The following is a 20,767-nucleotide window of genomic DNA, read 5'->3' as shown; positions in this document are numbered from 1 at the left end:
AGCGCCGGCGTCGCTTCGCTCGGCCGCGGACGCCACGCGCATGCGCGCCGTCCCTCCGCACGCCCGACCTTCGCCAGCCAGCCGGTGACGTCTTGCGTCGCACGGGCGATGACGCATCGGCAGAGAAGCCCCGCCTTTCCCACGCGGCACCGGGCAGGCAGGCCGACTGCGCAGACGCCAAGCCGCCCGCGGCCGGCGGGGAGCGCCGGGAGGCCGGGCCGGAGCTGCGGGGTTCGCGGAGGGGCTGTGCCTTCGCATGCTTTTTCACTTAAAACTAACCTAACCGTGTGCTTTGTGGTAGGTCAAACTGCGCGGGTGGTTTTTCCGGCCGGAGGGCAGCCCCCACCTGTGCGTGCGCCTGGTGACGTCTGCTGGAGACGGACGCCGGGCCGGAGACCCTGAGCGTTAAGGAACCTCCGTAGTGCACTGGGCGCGGTGCGGCGCGTGCTGTGAAGCTGTGACTGGCTCGTCTGTTAACACTTTCAGTCCCGACTGCAAACCGGGTGTCCGGCGGTTCATCTTACAACACGAAGAGCAGGACTTAAGGAGATGCTCTGGCAGGTGTGGTCGCTGGCGGCGAGGTGCGCCCCTCCCTAGAGCCTACCTGCGTCCTCCATAGAGCACCCATAACGTCTTGTCTTCGGATTAAGAGAAATACGCCAGATCTGCTTGGGCTACCTCGGAGTTTTGTGTTCCTGGACCACGGAAGGGCCCCCCTGCACCTAGAGCCCACAGTGTGTGTGTGTGGAGCAAAACGTTGGTTGACACAAGCCCCCGCCAGTGTTGGGGGAACGTGGGCCTGCAAATAAGGTTCACTGTGCACCTACACGGATTTAGGAATGTGTTCAAACACACAGAGCCCAACTTATGTATATGCAGCTGTTCCTTTTTAAAAGAAAAGGCGACACCGATCTATATCCCTGTGCATCTAAGTTAAAAAAGGCAACCGGAGGCGCCTTTGTCGCTCCGTGGGTTACACAGCGGATCGGGGCGCGGTCCTGAGATCGAGCCTCGCTGTTGCTTCCATGCTCAGTGGAAGCCAAGGAGTCCGCTTGAGGATGCTCTTCTCCCTTTGTTCCTCCTCCCACTCATGTTCTCTATCAAACAAATGCATAAACCTTTAAAAGAATATTAAAAAAGAAACCAAAACAAGCAAAAAACGAAAAAGGAAGCAACCGACCGCTAGTGACTACTGCTTTAAAGCGGAAACAAATTTTAAATGGAAATATCTTGGCCTATAGACTGTGGGAGTAAAGAAGCAAGTTCTTAGGCTGCTGCATTCCTCTCCTTCCAGGGAACTGAGGTCACTGGAAGTTGGTCCTTCCATGGTAGCACTTAAGCCTCGGGACTCTGATGTTTTAATATCCATAGGAGAAAAGGAGTTGATTAGGTCCACCTTTTCTGGAGTTACATATTCTCATTTCAAAGTGTTCCATTGCTTTAAGTTTCAATATTGTGATCTAAATAAAATGTATGAATATTTAACTTCTGCTAATTTCATATATATTAATATATATATTTCTAAATCCATGGAATAGGGATGATCAGAACTTACCCACTTTGTAAAGAATGTTGGAGGAAGTATTTGTCAGCTATAAAGCTCAATACAAAAGGAGGGTTAGCACTAATGTATATACTAGTTATCCAAAATTGTGGTAACTCTTGAGTTGCAGAGTACAATATGAAATGACCATACATTGAACGAACCAACTGATAATTTGTCAACTCTAATATTCCAAGTGAACTTGTGCAGCATATTGGAATATTTTTTTTTGAATTTCAACATTTATAATTAGTCTGCTTGTCTTTATTATGTCACACAACTATTTTTTTTTTTAACTTTAAGCTCCTTAAAAATAAAGGCTTTCATTTTCTTCCTGCAGTTTCTGAAATTCTTAACCCATCAATGCTGAACACAGGAGTGGACTCAAACTTGAATATAGGCTATTTACACATATAGACTATTACATACATTTAAATTTCTCATTTCCCAAATATGCCTTCTGAAATGTTTGACAAAAGAACCTTTAAAACATAATTCTCATGATCAATTGTTAAAGTGGCCTCTTGAAATAGATTTAGGTTGAATTTTTTTCTTTCCTACTTATTTAATGCATTGCTTTTCAAAATTAAAGTTAATGTAAAATTAGCCTTTCATCTCTACTGAAAAACATCCCCTCATCTTCCGAATCATGGTTTTTATTTAGCATGCCAAATTGGATTTTACCTTTCAAAAGTGTGAATGCATTTAAAGACTAATATGAAACCTCTTACTTCAATACATTACATCTTAGTCATGTATTTCAACTGTCATATTAAGAAGGAATTCTTTATGTCAAGCCATAGTTGCACACTTTTCATTTACCCAAAATACTAGTGATGGTATTTTTGCAATCAAGGTTTATAACACAGTAAGTCATATTAAAGCACTAATGAAGGTCTCATTCTAAATTCCTGGAGTTAATACTAGTTAACTGAGTGTTGTGACTCAGTGTTGTGACTTGTTGAAGCAAGCATTTATCAGTAAGATGTATACAGGTTTCCTTCCTATCTGAAAGTAGAGCACTCTTGCCAAGTCTTTCATAGGCCACATTGGTGGAAAGCAGAGTACTCCCTGCTTTCTGAAAGTTTGCATTGTATTACTTGGCATTGCAGAAGTTCTGTAATAGATCTGCAGGAATCAAAGTGTTTCTGAGAAACTCAAAATGAAGATGAAATAAAATAGTTCTGAAGAGGTTTTGTGATTTTGAGTTTCCCTCTTTAGTCTATTACTTTGTATTCTTTTAAAAATAAAGTGACTAACGTGTGCAAAATAATTTTTATGAAATGTGTATTTGGGTCATTTGAGTCAAAAGATGGAATAATATTTTCATGAAGAACAAGACAGGATCTGTCAGTAAACTATCCCCTCCCTCCATTTTTTTTTCCTGAGAAGAAAAATGACAGTAAGTTCTTTAACAAAAAGTTAATTTTCAACTAATGATTTAGTTTTACAGTAACAGTAAACAAGTGAAAAATACCTTTCACATGAATACTACAATTAATTTTTGTGAATATGTTGATACATGTTGAAAACTCATGAAATGGGGATTCTGTTGGCACTGGTAAACAAAATCATCTCTAAAACGAAATGGTTGGGGGAATGCCTAGGTGGCTTGGTGGTTGGGTGCCTGCCTTTGGCCCAGGGCGTGATCCTGGAGTCCCGGAATCGAGTCCCACATCAGGCTCCCTGCATGAAGCCTGCTTCTCTGCCTGTGTGTCTGCCTCTGTCTCTCTGTGTCTCTCATGAATAAATAAATAAAAATCTTTAAAAAAATAAAATGAAATGGTTGATATAAAAAGATTACACAATTGGGATATTTTGCTATTTAAGGTGTGATCTAACCCAAATATTATTTCCAAGAGTTAAGTCACTTCTTAAAAGAATCAAAGAAAGGGGTGCCTGGATGGCTTAGATGGTTAAGCACCAGACTCAGGTCATGATCTCAGGGTTGTGAGATCAAGTCCAGCGTCAGGCTCCATGCTGGGTGTGTAGCCTGCTTAAGATTCTCTCTCTTCCTATTCCTTTGCACCAACCTTCCTCCCAGCCCTCCAGCTCTTGGGTGTGCACACTCTCTAAAAAAAAAAAAGAAAGGAAAGGAATACGTTATGTAGTCTGCAATTACACACACCATACGCTTTCAAAAAGAGGGGAAAAAAAAAAAAAAAAGACCTGCATGGTCTCAAAAAGTTACGGGTTTTTTATTTGTCAAATAAAAATGCACTGCATTACATCTGAAATATAAAAAATGTTATTTGAAAAGTGTTCCTAGTACAGACTTCTAACATCATGGTATTGTATTCAACAAGACTGAGCTCCAAAACTAAATGTGGAGCATGCAATCTATATCCCTCTGTCCCATAGGTTTATTTATTTTTTTGTCCCATAGGTTTAAAGTCAAGAAAATAAAGGTTCTTTCTTATTAAGACACCCCCATTTCAACAAACCCAGTTTTGTGAATCAACACAACTCATGTGTTGTAATAAATATTGAGTGGTATCTGTTATCTAGGATTATTTTAATTATAATTAACAGGAAAAAAATTAAGCAAAAAATTATAGGATTGTGGCAAAAGTTATATATAAAATATGTTAAATAGCATTACACACCTTTCTTAATAAAGTGCTATAGTTTTATTTCATAGTTATGTTTGCAGGGTATCATTTAATTTTTCCCTTAAATTTGGTCATATCAATTATAGGTAGAAAAACAAATTTATATATTTAAGACCACCTCCTAAATTAAAAGATATAAATGTGTTGTTTACAAACTTCTAGATATGTTTGAGAAACCTTTTTATTCAGGCTACCAGAGTAAAGAAATAATTTCATTTACTTTACAGGCAAGGAACTCTGTTAATATTTTCAACTCTGGGTGATTCATCTGAATCTGAGATTCACATTGTGGTATTTGTTGAATTAAAAAAAAAAAGATTGATGCATTTCTTACTTCACTTTTTGCTTATTTTCTTTTATATTTCAACCATATAATTTATTTTTCCATATGAGACAGGGTAGGACACATACTCTTCTTGGATGTGTTATTGTTTATTGTTTCAAGTGAATGGAATAGATAAATCCCACTGAGTAGTTTAGTGTGGCCCTGGATCTTATATAGGCAGGTTAAATGAAGATGGTATTTGTATTCTGTGTATTCATGTATACCATAAATTATCTTAATGACAAATGCAAAATTTCCTTATTACTTGTCCCAAGTTAGCTGTTGATCCCTTTCACTGATAATATACAAGTGTAGAGAATAAGAAGCCTTTAAAATTAGGAAAAAAAAAAAAGATACTTCCCACTAAATTACTGAAAATTGGAATTTTTATGTTGACTCTTGATGACTGGAAAGCCAATGTTATGAATCAATATTATCCAATATAAAATAGTACATTGAATTTTTAAATAATAAACAGTATATTGAGCTTGTATTATGGTGACTGGGAACCAGTGCTGGCTTTTTATATTCTCAGAAAGACTAAAACATCTTATGGTTAGAAGAACCACAGGTGATGACGAAGGTGCTCCACTTCTCTGTAGCAGCCATTACAATAAAAATCTTTATAAAATTATTTCACGATCAGCAATAGAATTTTACTGATATTAGCGGTAAAGATGAGAAGAGAAGAGTGAAGAGAGAAGTGTGTATTAGTTTTAAAAGTGTGACAAGGTAATATAAAGACATGGAAAAGTGACAAATTTCTTCTATATGTGCCCTGCTGCAAACAAACTCAAAGGAGAGCGAGATGAGTATTTTAAAAGCCAACCTCAGGAAACATCCACTGATAATGCCCATTATTTTACTTTATACTTAAATTACACAAGCAGAAAAGTTATGCTTATTAATAGTTTAATGTATGAAGGAAACATCCAGATTTCTGAATATGAAGGTACATATCTCACATTAATTTAAGTCTACATAAAGTAGAGCCTCTATACTGACATATTGAAATTTACTTTCTGCTTAGCCTTTTCTGTTATGTAAACAATTGTACATTTATTTGCCATTCTAAAACTTCAGGATCAAGTTTACATAATTTTGCTAAATTTCCGTGTTTGCTCAAAAGCAGTTTACAGTACTAAAACCAACCAGCCAAAGAACAGCTTCAACAGAAAGTTATGTCCAAAGGGCAAGAGGGAAAGAAAAAAAGAAAAATGATAAGAAAAATGCTAACTAAGGTAAAACGGATGATGGTGGGGAATGGGCAGTCACAAATGTTCACAGAAAATAGGTCAGTTAGTAACTTCTTCTGCAAAAAGCCTACACACTTCAGTCAAGCACATCAGTAGAATGATTTGGGAGCATAAATTTTTTTCGGCCACTTGTGATTTCCTCTGAATGAAAAGGAATCTGCAGGCTAACAAGCTGATCCTCATCAGCCAAGCTGGTTCATATGCACACTGTTCATATGAGGTGCCCAGGGTCCAGTCCACACCTACGAATACAGAGTATATGTTTTATTAAGTATTATACATGTACCATATATTTGATTAAAACTCTTAAAACCTAAGGAAGTGCTCTTAATACCTATGAGCTAAAATAGCTAAATCTCATTCAATTTGCAACATACTTAGCAACAATGAAGAAAAACAAAGATAAGTCACTTTTGTTTTCCTGATTTGCTTATTTCTCAAACAGGATCTGATTTATCATCATTCATTTATTTATTTATTCATTCATTCATTCATTCATTCATTCATGAGAGACAGAGAGAGAGAGAGAGACAGAGAGAGAGAGAGAGGCAGAGACACAGGCAGAGGGAGAAGCAGGCTCCATGCAGGGAGCCTGACATGGGACTCGATCCCAGGTCTCCAGGATCATGCCCTGGGCTGAAGGCGGCGCTAAACTGCTGAGCCACCGGAGCTGCCCTTAACATTGCTTTTTAAAAACCATTACCTGAACACATATAGACTGATGACTAAAGGGAAAGCAAAGATATTAAACAGACACCAAAATAAGCTAAAATATACTAAGCATTTCTGTGAGTTTTTGGCATTCTGACATTTATAATACTACTAATAATAAATAACCCCTAGATGGCCCCTTTAACAGCACTAGTAAATTCTGATGTATAAAATTACACTTTGTAATTTAAAATATTTTTTACTTACCATCTGGTCCCAATGAAATATACCTTTTATAATTTTAGCTCCAACCACTACCTTTGGTACTATTTTCCATATCCTTCTGTTGTATTTCAGCTATACTAAATTTCCTCAACTACCTATATTCACCATACTTCCTCATTACCATGATTTATCTGTGTCTTATTTGTCTTGGCATCTCAAAAACACTAAAGAAATGTTCACTGAATGATCAGACTTACCGTTTGAGGGCCATTATTTTCTGTGGAGCTTGAAACCATCTTTATCAGGGAGTTCCAAGAGGGGTCTGCAGCATGAGGGCCATTAAATATGGGTCCTCCAGCACCATCAGGAATAGGTGCTACTGGAGGAATCATTGCATTCCCATACACAGAGAAAGGCATACCCTTAAAAGAGGAGAAAACAAAAATTATGCACATAGTTATATCTCCAAGTCACTGCTTACTTTTTCCAATATAACTGAAACTATTTGAAACTGCATCTTATTTTGAAAAGTATATTATCTAGGTTATCTAAAAATTATTTTCCATGATGTGATTTCTTTTTTCTTTTGGCCTACTATAGCCAAAATATTTGGCCAAAAAACATTTCTCTAAACAAGTGGGATATACATATCCCACAATATAAATATTCCAATATACCAATATTTCTATTTTAGCCAGATTTTGGCCTACAATTACAGGCTAAAGCCTGCAAATCATTTCACAAGTACTCACCCACCTGTAAGTAAAATGAAGCTAATAATAAGAAAAACATTCAGAAATATGAAAGTCACCATTTAAGTCACCATTACCCCAACTTTAGGAAAGTCCATGTATCCTGCAGGAACATGCTGATGGAATGTACCAGAAGGAGTTACAATTCCTGTATTCTCTCGCTCCATTGCTTGATGCTGTGAAAACACTCCTGGATCGGACATTGGCCTATGAATCATAGGATTTCCCATACCAGGGTTACACCAGTCTACTTTGTCTAAGGGAAAATAACCAGGCAAAAAAAAAGATAGCTAGTGATCTTTAAAACCAGAAGATAGCAAAATAATTTGTGTATTTCTATCTAGAATTTTCCACATTGAATTGTACATTCCTTCAGAATAATACTGATTTTATATATTTACTGCAGTATTTCCCTTGTGTGTAGGTAGTGATATAGTAGTCTAATAAAATAACCTAAATATTGTTTTAAAAAGAAAAAAAGCCAAGGTAAGATAAAGAGTCCAATAGGAAAATTAGCATCTCCTTAATATGATGAAATGAAAGAAGGAATAAACTTGCATTAGATAATTTTCAGAAAACAAACAATTAAAAATTCAACAGGAGATCACATTACAAAAAATGGCCTGAACTCTTAAAACTGATTAGTGAAAACTAAGAGATATGAATACAGATCTTTTAAGAATGACTGTTAAATATTACTTACAATATTTTAGTTAAATGCATATACTTAATTTCTAGTAGGCAGGATAGCATGTCTTACCTTGATTGCCACCAATCCCTTCAAAGGACCAGATGCCGCTATGCCCTACTGATGTAGATAAATTACTCCCAATAACAGATGGAGCTGAAGTTCCAGTTTGCCTGATACGTGCAGAACGTTCCGTCCCAATAGGGACTGGAACTTTTCTGTCCTGAGAGACATTGCTGGGCTTTTCTGACCCTAAAGGTACTGATGATGGGGCAGGAGACGGTGCACGAACTCCAGAGGATACAGACTGTGCAGGAGAATCTAGAGAAAAAATATTTTGAAATATACAGGTCATCTATAGAGGATATAATTTTCTAAAACTAAATCTTACATTCTGAGGACACTTTAAATAGGTGTTCTCTGAGGAAAAGTGAAATATGAGAATAATGCTTAAAATTATGCATATTAAAGTTAGGTTAAGTTCCATGACTTCAAAATCATTTCTTAATTTGATTCACAATTTTTCCATTTAGTTCTGTGATATCAAAATGTGAAGATGTCTAATTACACATGTATTATAACCTATTAAACTAATTACTATTTAAATAAATGCTTGACACTAAGTAAAACACCAGAGCAATGAGAAGACAATGTTTAAATTAAAAAGGCTAAACAACAAAATAGAGGTGGGGAAAATCATGCCTATACTGGCAGTTTCCAAACTATTTCTTGAGAAGAAGTGTCCCTTGGTATGCTAGTATGAAACAAAGGGATTCAGGTAGCCAATAAATATGGAAAATCTAACTTGAGAAAAAAGAAATTTCTTTAAATCAGAACCTCACAGAACCTTAATATGCCGATAAAATACCAACAGAGCACTATGTGTCATTGCCCAACCTTGTTTTATCGTATCACATGGGTATTTCACAGAACAAGGTTTTCAAAATGACAATTTAAGCTTTACCTATCAAAATAAGGTGAGTTCTTAATATAGTCAATTTGGGAGTATTTTTTAGTGATTCAATTTCTTCATGCACTAGAGAGAAATAAAAATAAGAACCCAAATTGTACTTCGTGTGAAAAGTTTAAATATGAGGCACATTTAAATTTAAATAGGGTGTAAATGGTGGAGCCTGAAGCCTAACAGTCAAGAATTACTTGTATATCTACAATTTACTCATAAATGCCTGACTGTATGCCCTAGATGCTCTACTCTAGGGATAATCACTTAATAATATTTTTCCATTTAATCATCATTTCACATATACGTTGTCTGTGTGTGTATGTGTGTGTGTATGAGTGTGTGTATGTGTATGTGTGTCTACATTCCTTCAAAGGGATTCAGGGACTTATTTGCTAATAAATATGCAAAAATCAATCAACCTGTCCACACACACGTACACATATACAGAAGCACAGTGCCTCTTTTTTTTTTTTAAGATTTTATTTATTTATTCATGAGAGAGACAGAGAGAGAGAGAGAGAGAGAGAGAGAGAGAGGCAGAGACATAGGCAGAGAAAGAAGCAGGCTCCATGCAGGGAGCCTGATGTGGGAATTGGTCCCAGGTCTTCAGGATCACGTCCTGGGCCAAAGGCAGGCACTCAACCACTGAGCCACCCGGGCGTCCCAAGCACAGTGCCTCTACTTCCCAAGGTACTTTTCAGGGAATTTGGAAGACAAAGAAAAATTCATTAATAGTAGTAGCATGAAAATGTTTAAAAAAAGGTTTGCAATATATATTTTAAAATCATATAGATTTGGAAAGTTCTGCAGAGATCAATTTCATCTTACTAGTACTTGCAGAAGTCCATTTTGTCTAAATCAATAGTAACACTTTTCTCATGGATTGTAGTAATATGATTAACTAAAAAAAGAATGTGAAAGCACTTTATAAATTATTATTATAAGGATGTAGATATTATTGGGAACAAAACATGAAACGTATGAGCTTATCTGTACAAGTAAACTAAGAACTGTTTGTTTTTTTAATGGTTTTATTTAGTTATTTGAGAGAAAGAGCATGTATGCGCATTAGAAGTGGGTAGGGGTAGAAGAAGAAGTAGACTCCCCGCTGAGCAGGGAGCCCCATGTGAAGCTCGATCCCAGGACCCTGAGATCATGATCTGAGCCCAAGGCAGCAGCTTAACCAACTGAACCACCCAGGTGCCTTGAACTGTTAGTTTCTAATGAAAAATTAAAATATATCTTCTGTAGTTAGGGATACATTAGCATTTCTTGACAATATTATTTTCAACAAATCAAAAGAAAAGAGAAAAGCCATATATGTGTCTTTAGCAGTTACAAATATTTTAAAATTCACCTTAAAAGAAAGAATTCTAAGATGGAGGTAGGTGTAGCAGCACAAATTTTGATTCTTCCCAAATCCTTCCATTAAAAACAAGCCAAATCCTTCCATAAAAACAAGCTACCAAGTTAGCAAAGCCAAATACCCATGGATAACATCTATACCCAAACTAAAAGTATCCAAACATATGGAAAGATCCAAGTGAATGGGAACAAATCACCAACAGCTATCAAGACCTCAGTGGTATTAGCATCTGTGTGGAAAGAAGCAATTCTCCAGACCTAAGAATAGAATAGGAAAACAAAATAGTCAAAGGTACTCAAAGAAAAGCAGAGAAGGCCAATCTGAGAAAAGCAATTGAAACCAGGAAAGTTCTGCCTATGTGTGGGTAATTGCAAGGGATCTGCAAAAATGTCTGAAGAAGCTGGAGCAATAGTGGCCCTATGAATTCTCAAAAATATGGCTGAAGTCTCATTCCAGGATAAAACCTCACACACCACTAAGAAACTTTTGAGAACAGATTCCAAGTTGAGCAGGAAAGGGACAATAGAAGCAAAGCAAACACAAGACCAGTCAAGAGTAAATCTATTATTTCAGCTACCCACACTCATGTACATGTAGATACAAACACTCATGCATCATGGGTCATGAAGTTTCTTCCTTTCAAAATTATGTTTTTACTGTTTTTTGATCGGACAACAGTTTTCTAAGACCGAATGTCAAAATGCCCCATTAACTAAATCTGCTAAGGACTGAAACTCACAGATCACAGCTAGTGATCAGTAACCAATGCATGAGCTGTTTGAGTGCTGGTAGGAATAGATTTTAGCATTCTGAGTGGAGTAAGAGCTCAGGTGATCTCTGCCCAGCCTTTATATGCAGAAGGTTCTTGGGTATCACCAATCTATTGTCTGAGGCCTCAAGAAAGGATTTTTTTTTGCTTTCTAAAAAAATTTTTAAAGGAAGGGTCCTGTGTCTCCCATATCCCAACTTAATTTGCAGGGTCCTAATATCATATCCTCATGTTCTAAAGGAGAGGGAGTGAGAAGAGGACGGACTATATGGAGAAATATGACAGAACCTGTTCAAGTACATAAAACCAGACAAATACATTATGAAAAATAAGTCACATGCTTCTGCAGTTAGTTCTACAAAGGCATTCAGAATGGCAACTTTTAAGAAAAGTATCTGGATAAATACTGAGAACAAAATTTTGAAAGACTACAATAAATGAAAATACAAAGGTACACTCACGTAAACAAATTACCTCAAGAAGAGTTGAAAGTCTGACAAAACAAACTAAAAGGTCATTAAAAAGTAACAGTATTAAGATTTACATTAAGTGAGGAAAATGTAGACTAGCTAAAAATTCCATATTCAAGGTAAAGGTGAAAGTCTTGCCTACATCAATCACTTTAACAATAGCAAAACAATGACTCTAATTACAATTCCTTCTACATGTATGAGTGAGTTGTCCTTATACAAAAGCAAACCTATTATTTTTACTCAACAAGTGCTACTTCTTCCCCCATTCCCTGACACTTTGCCTCAAAGTCTGATGAGGAATAATAACACAGTCCAAAGAAACTCCTGACTTCTTATTAATTACAAAGGGAAAAGTGATTAAATTGACAATACAGAAACCTAGCATACAGGATCTTAACCAAATGATCAAAGTTAACAGCACCAATATTGGTACAAAGAAACATATTATGCAATATAATGAATGTTTTGAGAGAAGGATATAACACTGGCTATATACTATATTCCTGTCAAAAACACATAACCTAAATTTATTTATGAAGAAATATCAGAAAAACAAATTAAAGAGAATTTTACCAAACCACTGCCTCATAATCTTTAATAAAGTCTTTCTTAGAAAGACAAGGAAGGCTTAAAAGACCGTTCCAGATTATCTGACATTAAAAAGATATGGAATTGAATGTAATTTTGATCTTGATTTGAACCTTGGATGAGAGGAAATAATAAATGTGTTATTAGGACACTTGGTGAAATGTGAATATGGACTATCAGATAATATTGTCTAATGTAAAATTAGCTGAATGCTAATTGTACCATAGCTATGGAAGAAAGTTTTCTTGTTTTTAAGAAATATTATCATTTAGAGTATTCAGGGGAAAGTAGCTGGATATCTGCAACTAACTCTAAAATGGTATGGGAAAAAAATTCTACCCATCTACACACACACACACACACACACACACACACACACACACACAAACAGCCCCCCAGAAATACGACTGTTGGGCCCAAGGAATGTGGCAATATGTTAACATTGGTGAATTTGAGAAAAATATAGAATTCTTTGTATTATTCTCAAAAGTTTAAAATTATTATTTTTTAACTTAGCCCTGTAATATGTTTACATTAAGGGATTCCTGGTTCAAAGGTAGAAAAAAAATCTTAAAAAAAAAAAAAAAGGTTTTAGGACAACTGGGGATATTTGAATAGGGACTGCAGATCACATGATATTACTAATTAATATTTACATTAGGTATTTGATAATAATATTGTGGCTGAGCAAGAAAATGTCCTTATTTTTTTTAAAGATTTTATTTACTTGAGAGAGAGAGAGAGAGAGAGAGAGCACAGGCGGGGTGAGGAGCAGAGGCAGAAGCAGGTTCCCCATTGAGCAAGAAGCTCGACATAGGGCTCAATCTTGGCACTCCGGGATCATGATCTGAGCCAAAGGCTTAACTGACTAAGCTACCCAGCCACCCCAAAATGTCCCTAATTTTTAAGATGTACACTAAAGTTTTTAGTTCTTAAGTGTTATATCTGAATCTTATTTTCAAATGGTTCAACAATAAAAAAAGCAAAGAGAATAAAATGGAGCAAAATGTTTAAAACATTGGCAATCCTAAGGAATTATCAATTGAAAGGAATATAGATGCTTCTTAACAAAAAAGTGGGAATGTATCAATGAAAATTTTAATGACTTCAATGACATTTTGTATCCCTTAGCAGTGTATTAGAAAACCTAAACTATATTGGTTGCATTGTTACAAAAAGCACAATGTTTTTCAACAGTAACAGTTAAATGAACATACATCCAAACAAATAAAAAAAATTAAAAAAATTAAAAAAAAACAATGAAAAGCCCACACACTGAACTTATAGGGCAAAACAACCTATTATACTTTGTGCATTTCATCCAAAAATTTTGGAGTTTATTTCCGAAAAAAGTAATAAAAGTAATAAGTATATTAAAGCAATAAACATGATATCTAAATAAATAAGCATTAATATCAATAAGTATGTTTTTACTATGCTTAAAAACATTCTCTGCTTCTAAGAATCCCTTCTATTTTAAAGATTACCAAAAAATTTTAGGTTAACATTTTCCAATGAGCAGTCGATTCCCTTTTCTCCCAATTCCTATTTTTTCATAAACATGAAAACCAAAAACTATCCTTATTTTTATATATAAATAGGTGAATATGAATCACATATATGTAGATATCTTAAGGAATAGATTTATTCCTACATGGTTTAGTTTCAGCTCAACATACTCAGAAGACACTGATTCAGCTCTGTTACATATTTATGGATAAAAATTAATTTTAAGAGGAGTCTAAGAAAAAATTAAGCAGGTATAATCACTCAAAAATTATTGACTTTATAAGTTATTTATAATAAATTATTTATAATTATTGATTTTAAACTTTTTAATCATTTGCTATTTACAACAATGTTTGCTCCTCTGTTCCCATTTCATTAGTCTTGATATATTCAAGACTTATTCAAAGCTCTTAAATCATCTTTTACTTTCTATTTTCCCCCTTAAAACCTTTTGCTTTTAAAGAAACATATATACAAACTCTTCTTAATGGAATTACAATGTATAATACTCACCATTCGATGCTGATGAACATGGAGTCAACAAACTAAGTGGGGAAAAATGCTGTCTGTTAAAGTTAGCAGCTGTGGGTGCTCCTCCAAGGGGTGCCCCAGGTCCATACATTTGACCTCCTGAAAGATTTGAGGCAAAGTTTCCCAAATGTGTAGAAGAAGGTGTTACAGAACCATATGGCGAGTCCATATTGACAATACCTACAATTAAAAGATAATTTATAATAGTTGCCTGTAGAAGAAAAAAAATTTTAAAAACCTAAAATTCCAAGAAGTCCCTAATACCCCCAAATATTTTAGATTGCTTAAAAAAAGTCTCCTTGCTTATTCTTCCAGACTATTGACTCATCATTTCCCCCTCTATAAAGGTAACTATAAAAAAGGAACAATTATCAAGGAAATTTATTTTTATATTTAATTTTCTTATCTGATATTTTAATAGTTGTTATAGAGTACATGGAGATTTAATATCAACATTGGAATTTAAAAGGATTAATGGCCAAGGAATTACATCAAAATTTATCTTTAAAAAACTCAAGGGGAGAGAGGGATAATTAGGCCAAGCACAGACAGTTTTAAGACACTGAAAAAACTCTGTATGATACTACACTGGTGGATGCATGTCATTAGGCATTTGTTCAAACCCACAGAAGTATAATACCAAGAGTAAACACGAATGTAAACTATGGACTCTGGATGATAATGATATGTTAATATAGGTCATCAATTCTAACACATGTACCCCTCTGGTGAGGAATGCTGATAACAGAAGATGCTATACCTGTTCCCTTTATTTGGGAAATCTCTACTTTTCTCTCAATTTCCTCTGTACTTTTCTGAGAACCTAGAAGTGCAGCTATTAAAAAGAAAAAAAAGTCTTAAAAAAAATTAAGAGGGAAAAACATGGCTACACTTCTACAATGAAGAGGTAAGATGATTAGCAGTTTAACTAAGTGGCCATTCTTTTTTTTTTTTTTACATAGTTAATAATGAAACAATCTTCATTAAGTGCCTCCTGATGTAATGCAGTGTGAGGTTCAAAACATCACCCATCCGATGTTCCTGCCAAAAATGTTTCATCTGAATGTAATCATGGACTTAGGAAACAGATGAATCTAATTTAAAATGTGGGACATTTCTTCAGAACAACTGGACTCTTCAAAGGATTCAATGTCAAGAAAAACAAAGGAAGGTAGTGAGATATTTTAGACAGGGAAGAGACCACAGAGACACAATAACCAAAAGCAATGTGTGAACCCTGATTGAATCTTGAATCAAAAGTAAAAAAAAGAAACACACAGGCATAATGGATATATTTGAGATGATGGTACTGAATATTAGGTGGTATTGCTGAATTAATGTTAATTTTCTTGAGTGTAGTAATAGTGATAGAGTTGTAAAGGCAAACATGCCTGTTTTGTTGACCTGAAGTGAGTCGTAGTCTCCTCCAATGGACTCTACAATTAAACTTCAATGCTAATTTTGGCTCTAAATCAAGTGCACACTCCCCAAAATCTCACCTCTCTTACAGAGCTGGCCCTTTCTCTATACCTTTCCATAAAGGTACAATTTATTTCTTTTTTCTCTGAATCTTAATTTTAGTCTTTCTCACACAGCACCTAAGATTTCATATTTTTTGAAAAGTGAAATATTTTCAATTTCAACTATGATAAAAATGAAATATAAAAACATTTCCAATGCATTAGCATATTACACTTAAAATTAAATTATATTTATTCAAACATTTTGGTACTCAAGAGAAATGTTATTTTGAAAGTACACAAATATTTCAATTAACACCAGGTAAAGAAATATTTACTGACCATGTTTATTACATTGTATTCATATGTCATAGAAATAGGCAAAAATAACATTCAGTTCCCATTAAATTTAGAAATTTTTAGTCCCAGGATGTCATCTCTTCAGTAACACAGATCAGGTTGGCAACCTTTCTGCAAAAGGCTGAATAGCATTTCAGACTATCATTACAGCATGAAAGTAGCTACAACACGACATGTAAATGAATGGGCATGGCTGTGTTCCAATAAAACTTTACTTATGAACACTGGTTTTAATTTTAATTTCCTATTTTTTATGTCACATACTATTTAAAATTTTTTTTAAATCATTAAAGCATCTTACACTATTATTGAATCTCAATTTTAAAAAGTTACAAATGTAAAGACAGGCAGCAGGCCATATTTGGCCCATGGACGATAGTTTGTCTATCTCTGGCATGGCTTATCTTTAACTATTTGAAATGATCATATTAAAACACATAGCTCTATATGCAACTTGGTATCCTGGATTGAACACTGCAACAGAAAAAGAACATTACTGGAAAAACTGGTGAAATCTGAATAAAGTCTATAGTCTAACTTAGTTAATTATACTGTACCAATATTAATAAATAAAGGGTTATATAGTTTTAATAAATATAGTTTTAATAAATATAGTTTTAATAATTATATAGTTTTAATAAATAAAGGGTTATATAAAATATTTGTATTAGGGGAAGATGGTGTAATTATAGACTCTTCCATAAATAGAAAAATATTTCAAAATAAACAGTTAAAAAAAAATCACTTATCCAAACCAAGAGATCTTTACATCCTCTCTAAGTATCAGTATTGTCCAACAGAACTTGCTATAACAGATATATCTGATATCTGTACTGTCCTTTATGGTAGCCGCTAGACATTTATGTTTATTAAGTGCTTGAAATATGACCTGCTTAAAAGCCGCTATAGAAAACAGTATGGCGAGTCCTCAAAAAATTAAAAATAGGACTGCTATATATGATCCAACAATTCCACTTCTCAAAATATAACCAAAGGTGGGATCCCTGGGTGGCGCAGCGGTTTGGCGCCTGCCTTTGGCCCAGGGCGCGATCCTGGAGACCCGGGATCGAATCCCACATCAGGCTCCCGGCGCATGGAGCCTGCTTCTCCCTCTGCCTGTGTCTCTGCCTCTCTCTTTCTCTCTGTATGACTATCATAAATAAATAAAAAAAATTTTTAAAAAAAAAAATTTAAAAAAAAAATATAACCAAAGGTAACAAAAATACTAACTCAAAAGATATCTGCATTCCCATGTTCATAGTAGCATTATTACAAAAGCCAAGGACATGGAAACAACTGAAGTGTCCATTACCCAGAAGAATGAATAAAGATGTTGTGATGCACATGTACATGCATGCACATACCCACACACAGAGGAATATTATTCAGCCGTAAAAAGCAAGGAAATCCTGCCATGTGCAACAACATGGATGGACCCTGAGGGCATCATGGTAAGTGAAATAAGTCAGACAGAGAGAGACAAATATTGTATGATCTCACAGATGTGGAATCTAAAAACAAATTCATAGAAAAAGAGATCAGATTTGTGGTTATAGGAGGTGGGGAGTAGAAGGAAGGGAAATTGAAGGAGGATGATCAAAAGGTTTAAAGTTCCAGTTATAGAGTAAATAAGTATTAGAGATGTAATATACAACATGATGACTATAGTTAACACTGCTGCGTGACATATATGAAAGTTTTTAAGACAGAGTAAAACCCTAAGAGTTCTCATCACAAAGAAATATAAGTTTTTTCCTTTTTTCTTCTTGTAGCTATATGATGATGGATGGTAATTAAACTTATTACGGTAATCATTTTACAATATGTATAAGTCAAATCATTATGCTGTACACCTTAAACCTATGTAAGTGATGTCAATATTATTGCAATAAAACTAGAAAACAAATTTTTAAAAATATGTCCAGCTTGACTGAGAGAAATTTCTATTTTACCTAATTTTAATTTAAATAGCACATATGATTAGTAGCTACCTTATTAAAACTCTGTGGCTCTATATTTTTCTCATTATTTTAAAAACAGAAATGAAATCAAATTTTAAAAAGTTTTGTTTTTTAAACCAAAACAAACTTTCCATGGCATTATCTTATTAAATTAAAACATAAGAAACTTTTATTTTGAGAGAGAAAAATACACCTGATATTGATGGGAAATTCAAGATAAAATCCACTGTGGCTTCTAAAAAGTTTTGTTTTTTTTTTTTTAATGTCATACTCGACACATCTAATACTCAACAGCATTTAACTTAACTGAATACAACAATCTCTATTTGGCCCAGTCATAGAATAAAAATATTAGAAAATGACCAAAAGTTTACATATCACTTGTAAGTGAAGAGTTGCAGAATGTGAGAAAATACAAACTCACCTGAGGGACTTGGAGTGGGTCTCTGTAATGGTGGTCTAAAACCTGGAGCTTTGGAAGTATCAGACTGATGTAAAGGATCTGAATTTGGCAAATATGAGGACTTTCCTGATAGCATAGATTCTGGTGTTGACTGAGATGAAACAACAGATCCTCCCCAGAAGGCATGAGCAGAAGTAGGGCTGTTTTCAAACAATGTGCTAAAGGGCCCAAATGGTAAGGGGGTACTGAAATTGGGAGCAATAGGCTTATTTGCTGGATGTACTGAATTTTGACAAGCACTTTGTGTACTTAAGGTTGAAGGTAGCTGGACAGAAGAGGGAACACTGTGAGGTCTTTTAATGTGATTGACACTGAGGACTGCGACAGATGAATTTTGCACTGGAGCTGGATTCTTGTGAGGGGCAGTTGTGCCATGAGAGGGTGGTCTGATAGCAGGGGTTTCCATTTTAGGAGCAGGCTGGGAGCATCCCATTTGTGTCTGAGGCATAGGGTAAGTTACTGGGGCAGTAGAAGGCACCGCCACTGGAGCAGAACTTGTTGTTGCTAAAGGAGGAACAGTCATTCTAACTTCCGGGGGAGGAACCTGAGACTGCTGAAGAGGTGGTCTTGGCTCCTGAGAAACAGATCCCGGAGGTTGTTGCTGATTAGAATGAACTGATGAACTCCCAGAAGAACTGCTGCTGTTTGAAAGTCTACTGTTTGTTGTTTCTACTACTGGTGGACTACCTGCTTCCTGTTCAGAGGAAGATGCCCCTTTATTTGGAGATGCTGTTCCACAATCCAAAGGGCTGTTTCTAGAAACCCCTCCTGACTGGGCTGGTGGTGATGGGGAAGATGGGGATGATACTGGGTAGTGTTCTTTGGCAGTAGGCATAGGATATGTGGCATTTGTGGGTGCAGTGCTGTTGTTGCTTGCTGTGGTTGTGACTGTTGTGGTGGTGGCATTGGATGTCTTCACAACTGTGACAAAAAGCTGCCTTCTGACAGAAGGTGAACTTGGACTGCCATTTGTAGATGTACCAGGCACCGTTGAAGCTGATGAACTGGTTGTAGTTGTTGGACTTGAAGTTAAAGAACCTGCTGAATTCACCTGAGAACCACTGCTATTCTGATTGCTATGGCGAGGCACCATGTGAGGCTTAGGCGAGTTAGTAGCTCTGGCAGGGCTCAAAGGCCTGACAGGAAAAGGACCCCAAGTGGATTGAGCTGGTGGAAAAGTACCTCCAAAGTGGGTCATGGGCAACCTTGGTGGACGGATCTGCTGGAAAGTCTGAGCAGCAAGCAAAGCATGTGCAAACTGTGGAGGAGGATATGCTAATGGAAGAGAAACTGGAAAACCAGGCCTCACATTATTCACTGGGTTCTTAATGGTTTTATGAGTAGATGCAGAAGAAATTGCAGGCACAGTGAGTGCTGTGGCAGTTTGAGATGTTGATGACAGAGCTACAGTTGTCATTTTAATTCCCATTAAGGAACTGTTAGCAGCAGTGGTGGTAGGTGCTGATGACCCTATTTTGGAATTTGCTGAGGAGCTTTTCAAACGATTCTTTGGAATAAGTTCATCAATTTCTTTGTCTGGATCCTTGATCAGAGCATTGATTAACTGAGTTGCTTGTCTTGTTGATTCAGTGCCACCCCTATAAATTGACCAAAAAAACAAATTAGGCCCAATTTCCTCTACTTTTTAATAGGTTAAGCCTAAATTAATTCGTGTATGTGTACACATACATACAGAGAATAATAAATGTTAAGCAGTAAATTGTCTGACTACTCTTGAAATATTCTGCAAAGCAATAAACTCTCCTGACATGCCACTATATTTTTCAATGGGACAGTAAATGACTTTTTAAAAATGCATTTTACTTTTGTTTCCTTAGACTAAGAAGTCATTTTCCTACTATAAAATACATTACAGTTAGAGAATCCACTGTACTTAAAAGCCTGTGTAATCCATAATGGCACTGTAAAGTTAAATAGTTGATCAATGTTAAAAGCAAATACATGTAGACAAAGAAAAACAACAACAAGAGTAAGAAAACAGTATTTTATTTTAAATCCTGGTACCTAAAATGGCCCCATCTATGACTGATTTCTATTACTATAATGATTCCTATAATTCCTCTGGAAAGATGTCTCAAAGTGAGAGAGGAATCTTAATGATGCTAACAATGGCCATAAGGTCAAAACCTAGTGTTAGATCTTCAGGAAAATATTTGATTGTAAGGAAAGCCTTATGGAAACACTAAAGGGAAATTATTCATAAAGGGTATCTGCTTCCCTCTTCTCTAGATAAGGCAGGTTGTGACTACC

General features: G+C 35.7%; 1 protein-coding gene across 9 annotated transcripts in view; it reads right to left on the bottom strand.

Moving 5' to 3' along the window:
• Nucleotides 1-5,375: 5,375 nt before the first annotated feature.
• The window catches only part of ANKRD17 (ankyrin repeat domain 17), a 155,420-nt gene continuing 140,028 nt past the window's right edge, over nt 5,376-20,767 (bottom strand). For 8 of the 9 annotated variants that reach the window (XM_072748795.1, XM_072748796.1, XM_072748799.1 and 5 more), the window contains 6 exons: nt 18,458-20,094; nt 14,235-14,432; nt 8,125-8,373; nt 7,442-7,620; nt 6,870-7,034; nt 5,376-5,978 (listed from right to left, as the gene is read on the bottom strand). In XM_072748795.1, coding sequence (XP_072604896.1) covers nt 5,919-5,978; nt 6,870-7,034; nt 7,442-7,620; nt 8,125-8,373; nt 14,235-14,432; nt 18,458-20,094 — 2,488 coding nt within the window. In that variant the 3' untranslated portion in view covers nt 5,376-5,918. Of the gene's footprint in view, nt 5,979-6,869; nt 7,035-7,441; nt 7,621-8,124; nt 8,374-14,234; nt 14,433-14,839; nt 15,088-18,457; nt 20,095-20,767 lie in introns of those variants that run through there. The other variant, XM_072748797.1, reaches the window with a different exon arrangement.

This window comes from Vulpes vulpes, chromosome 2 (genome assembly GCF_048418805.1).
Source record: "Vulpes vulpes isolate BD-2025 chromosome 2, VulVul3, whole genome shotgun sequence".
NCBI lineage: Eukaryota > Metazoa > Chordata > Mammalia > Carnivora > Canidae > Vulpes > Vulpes vulpes.
The sequence above is the reverse complement of the archived record's forward strand: the minus strand, read 5'-3'. Positions and strand labels throughout refer to the sequence as shown.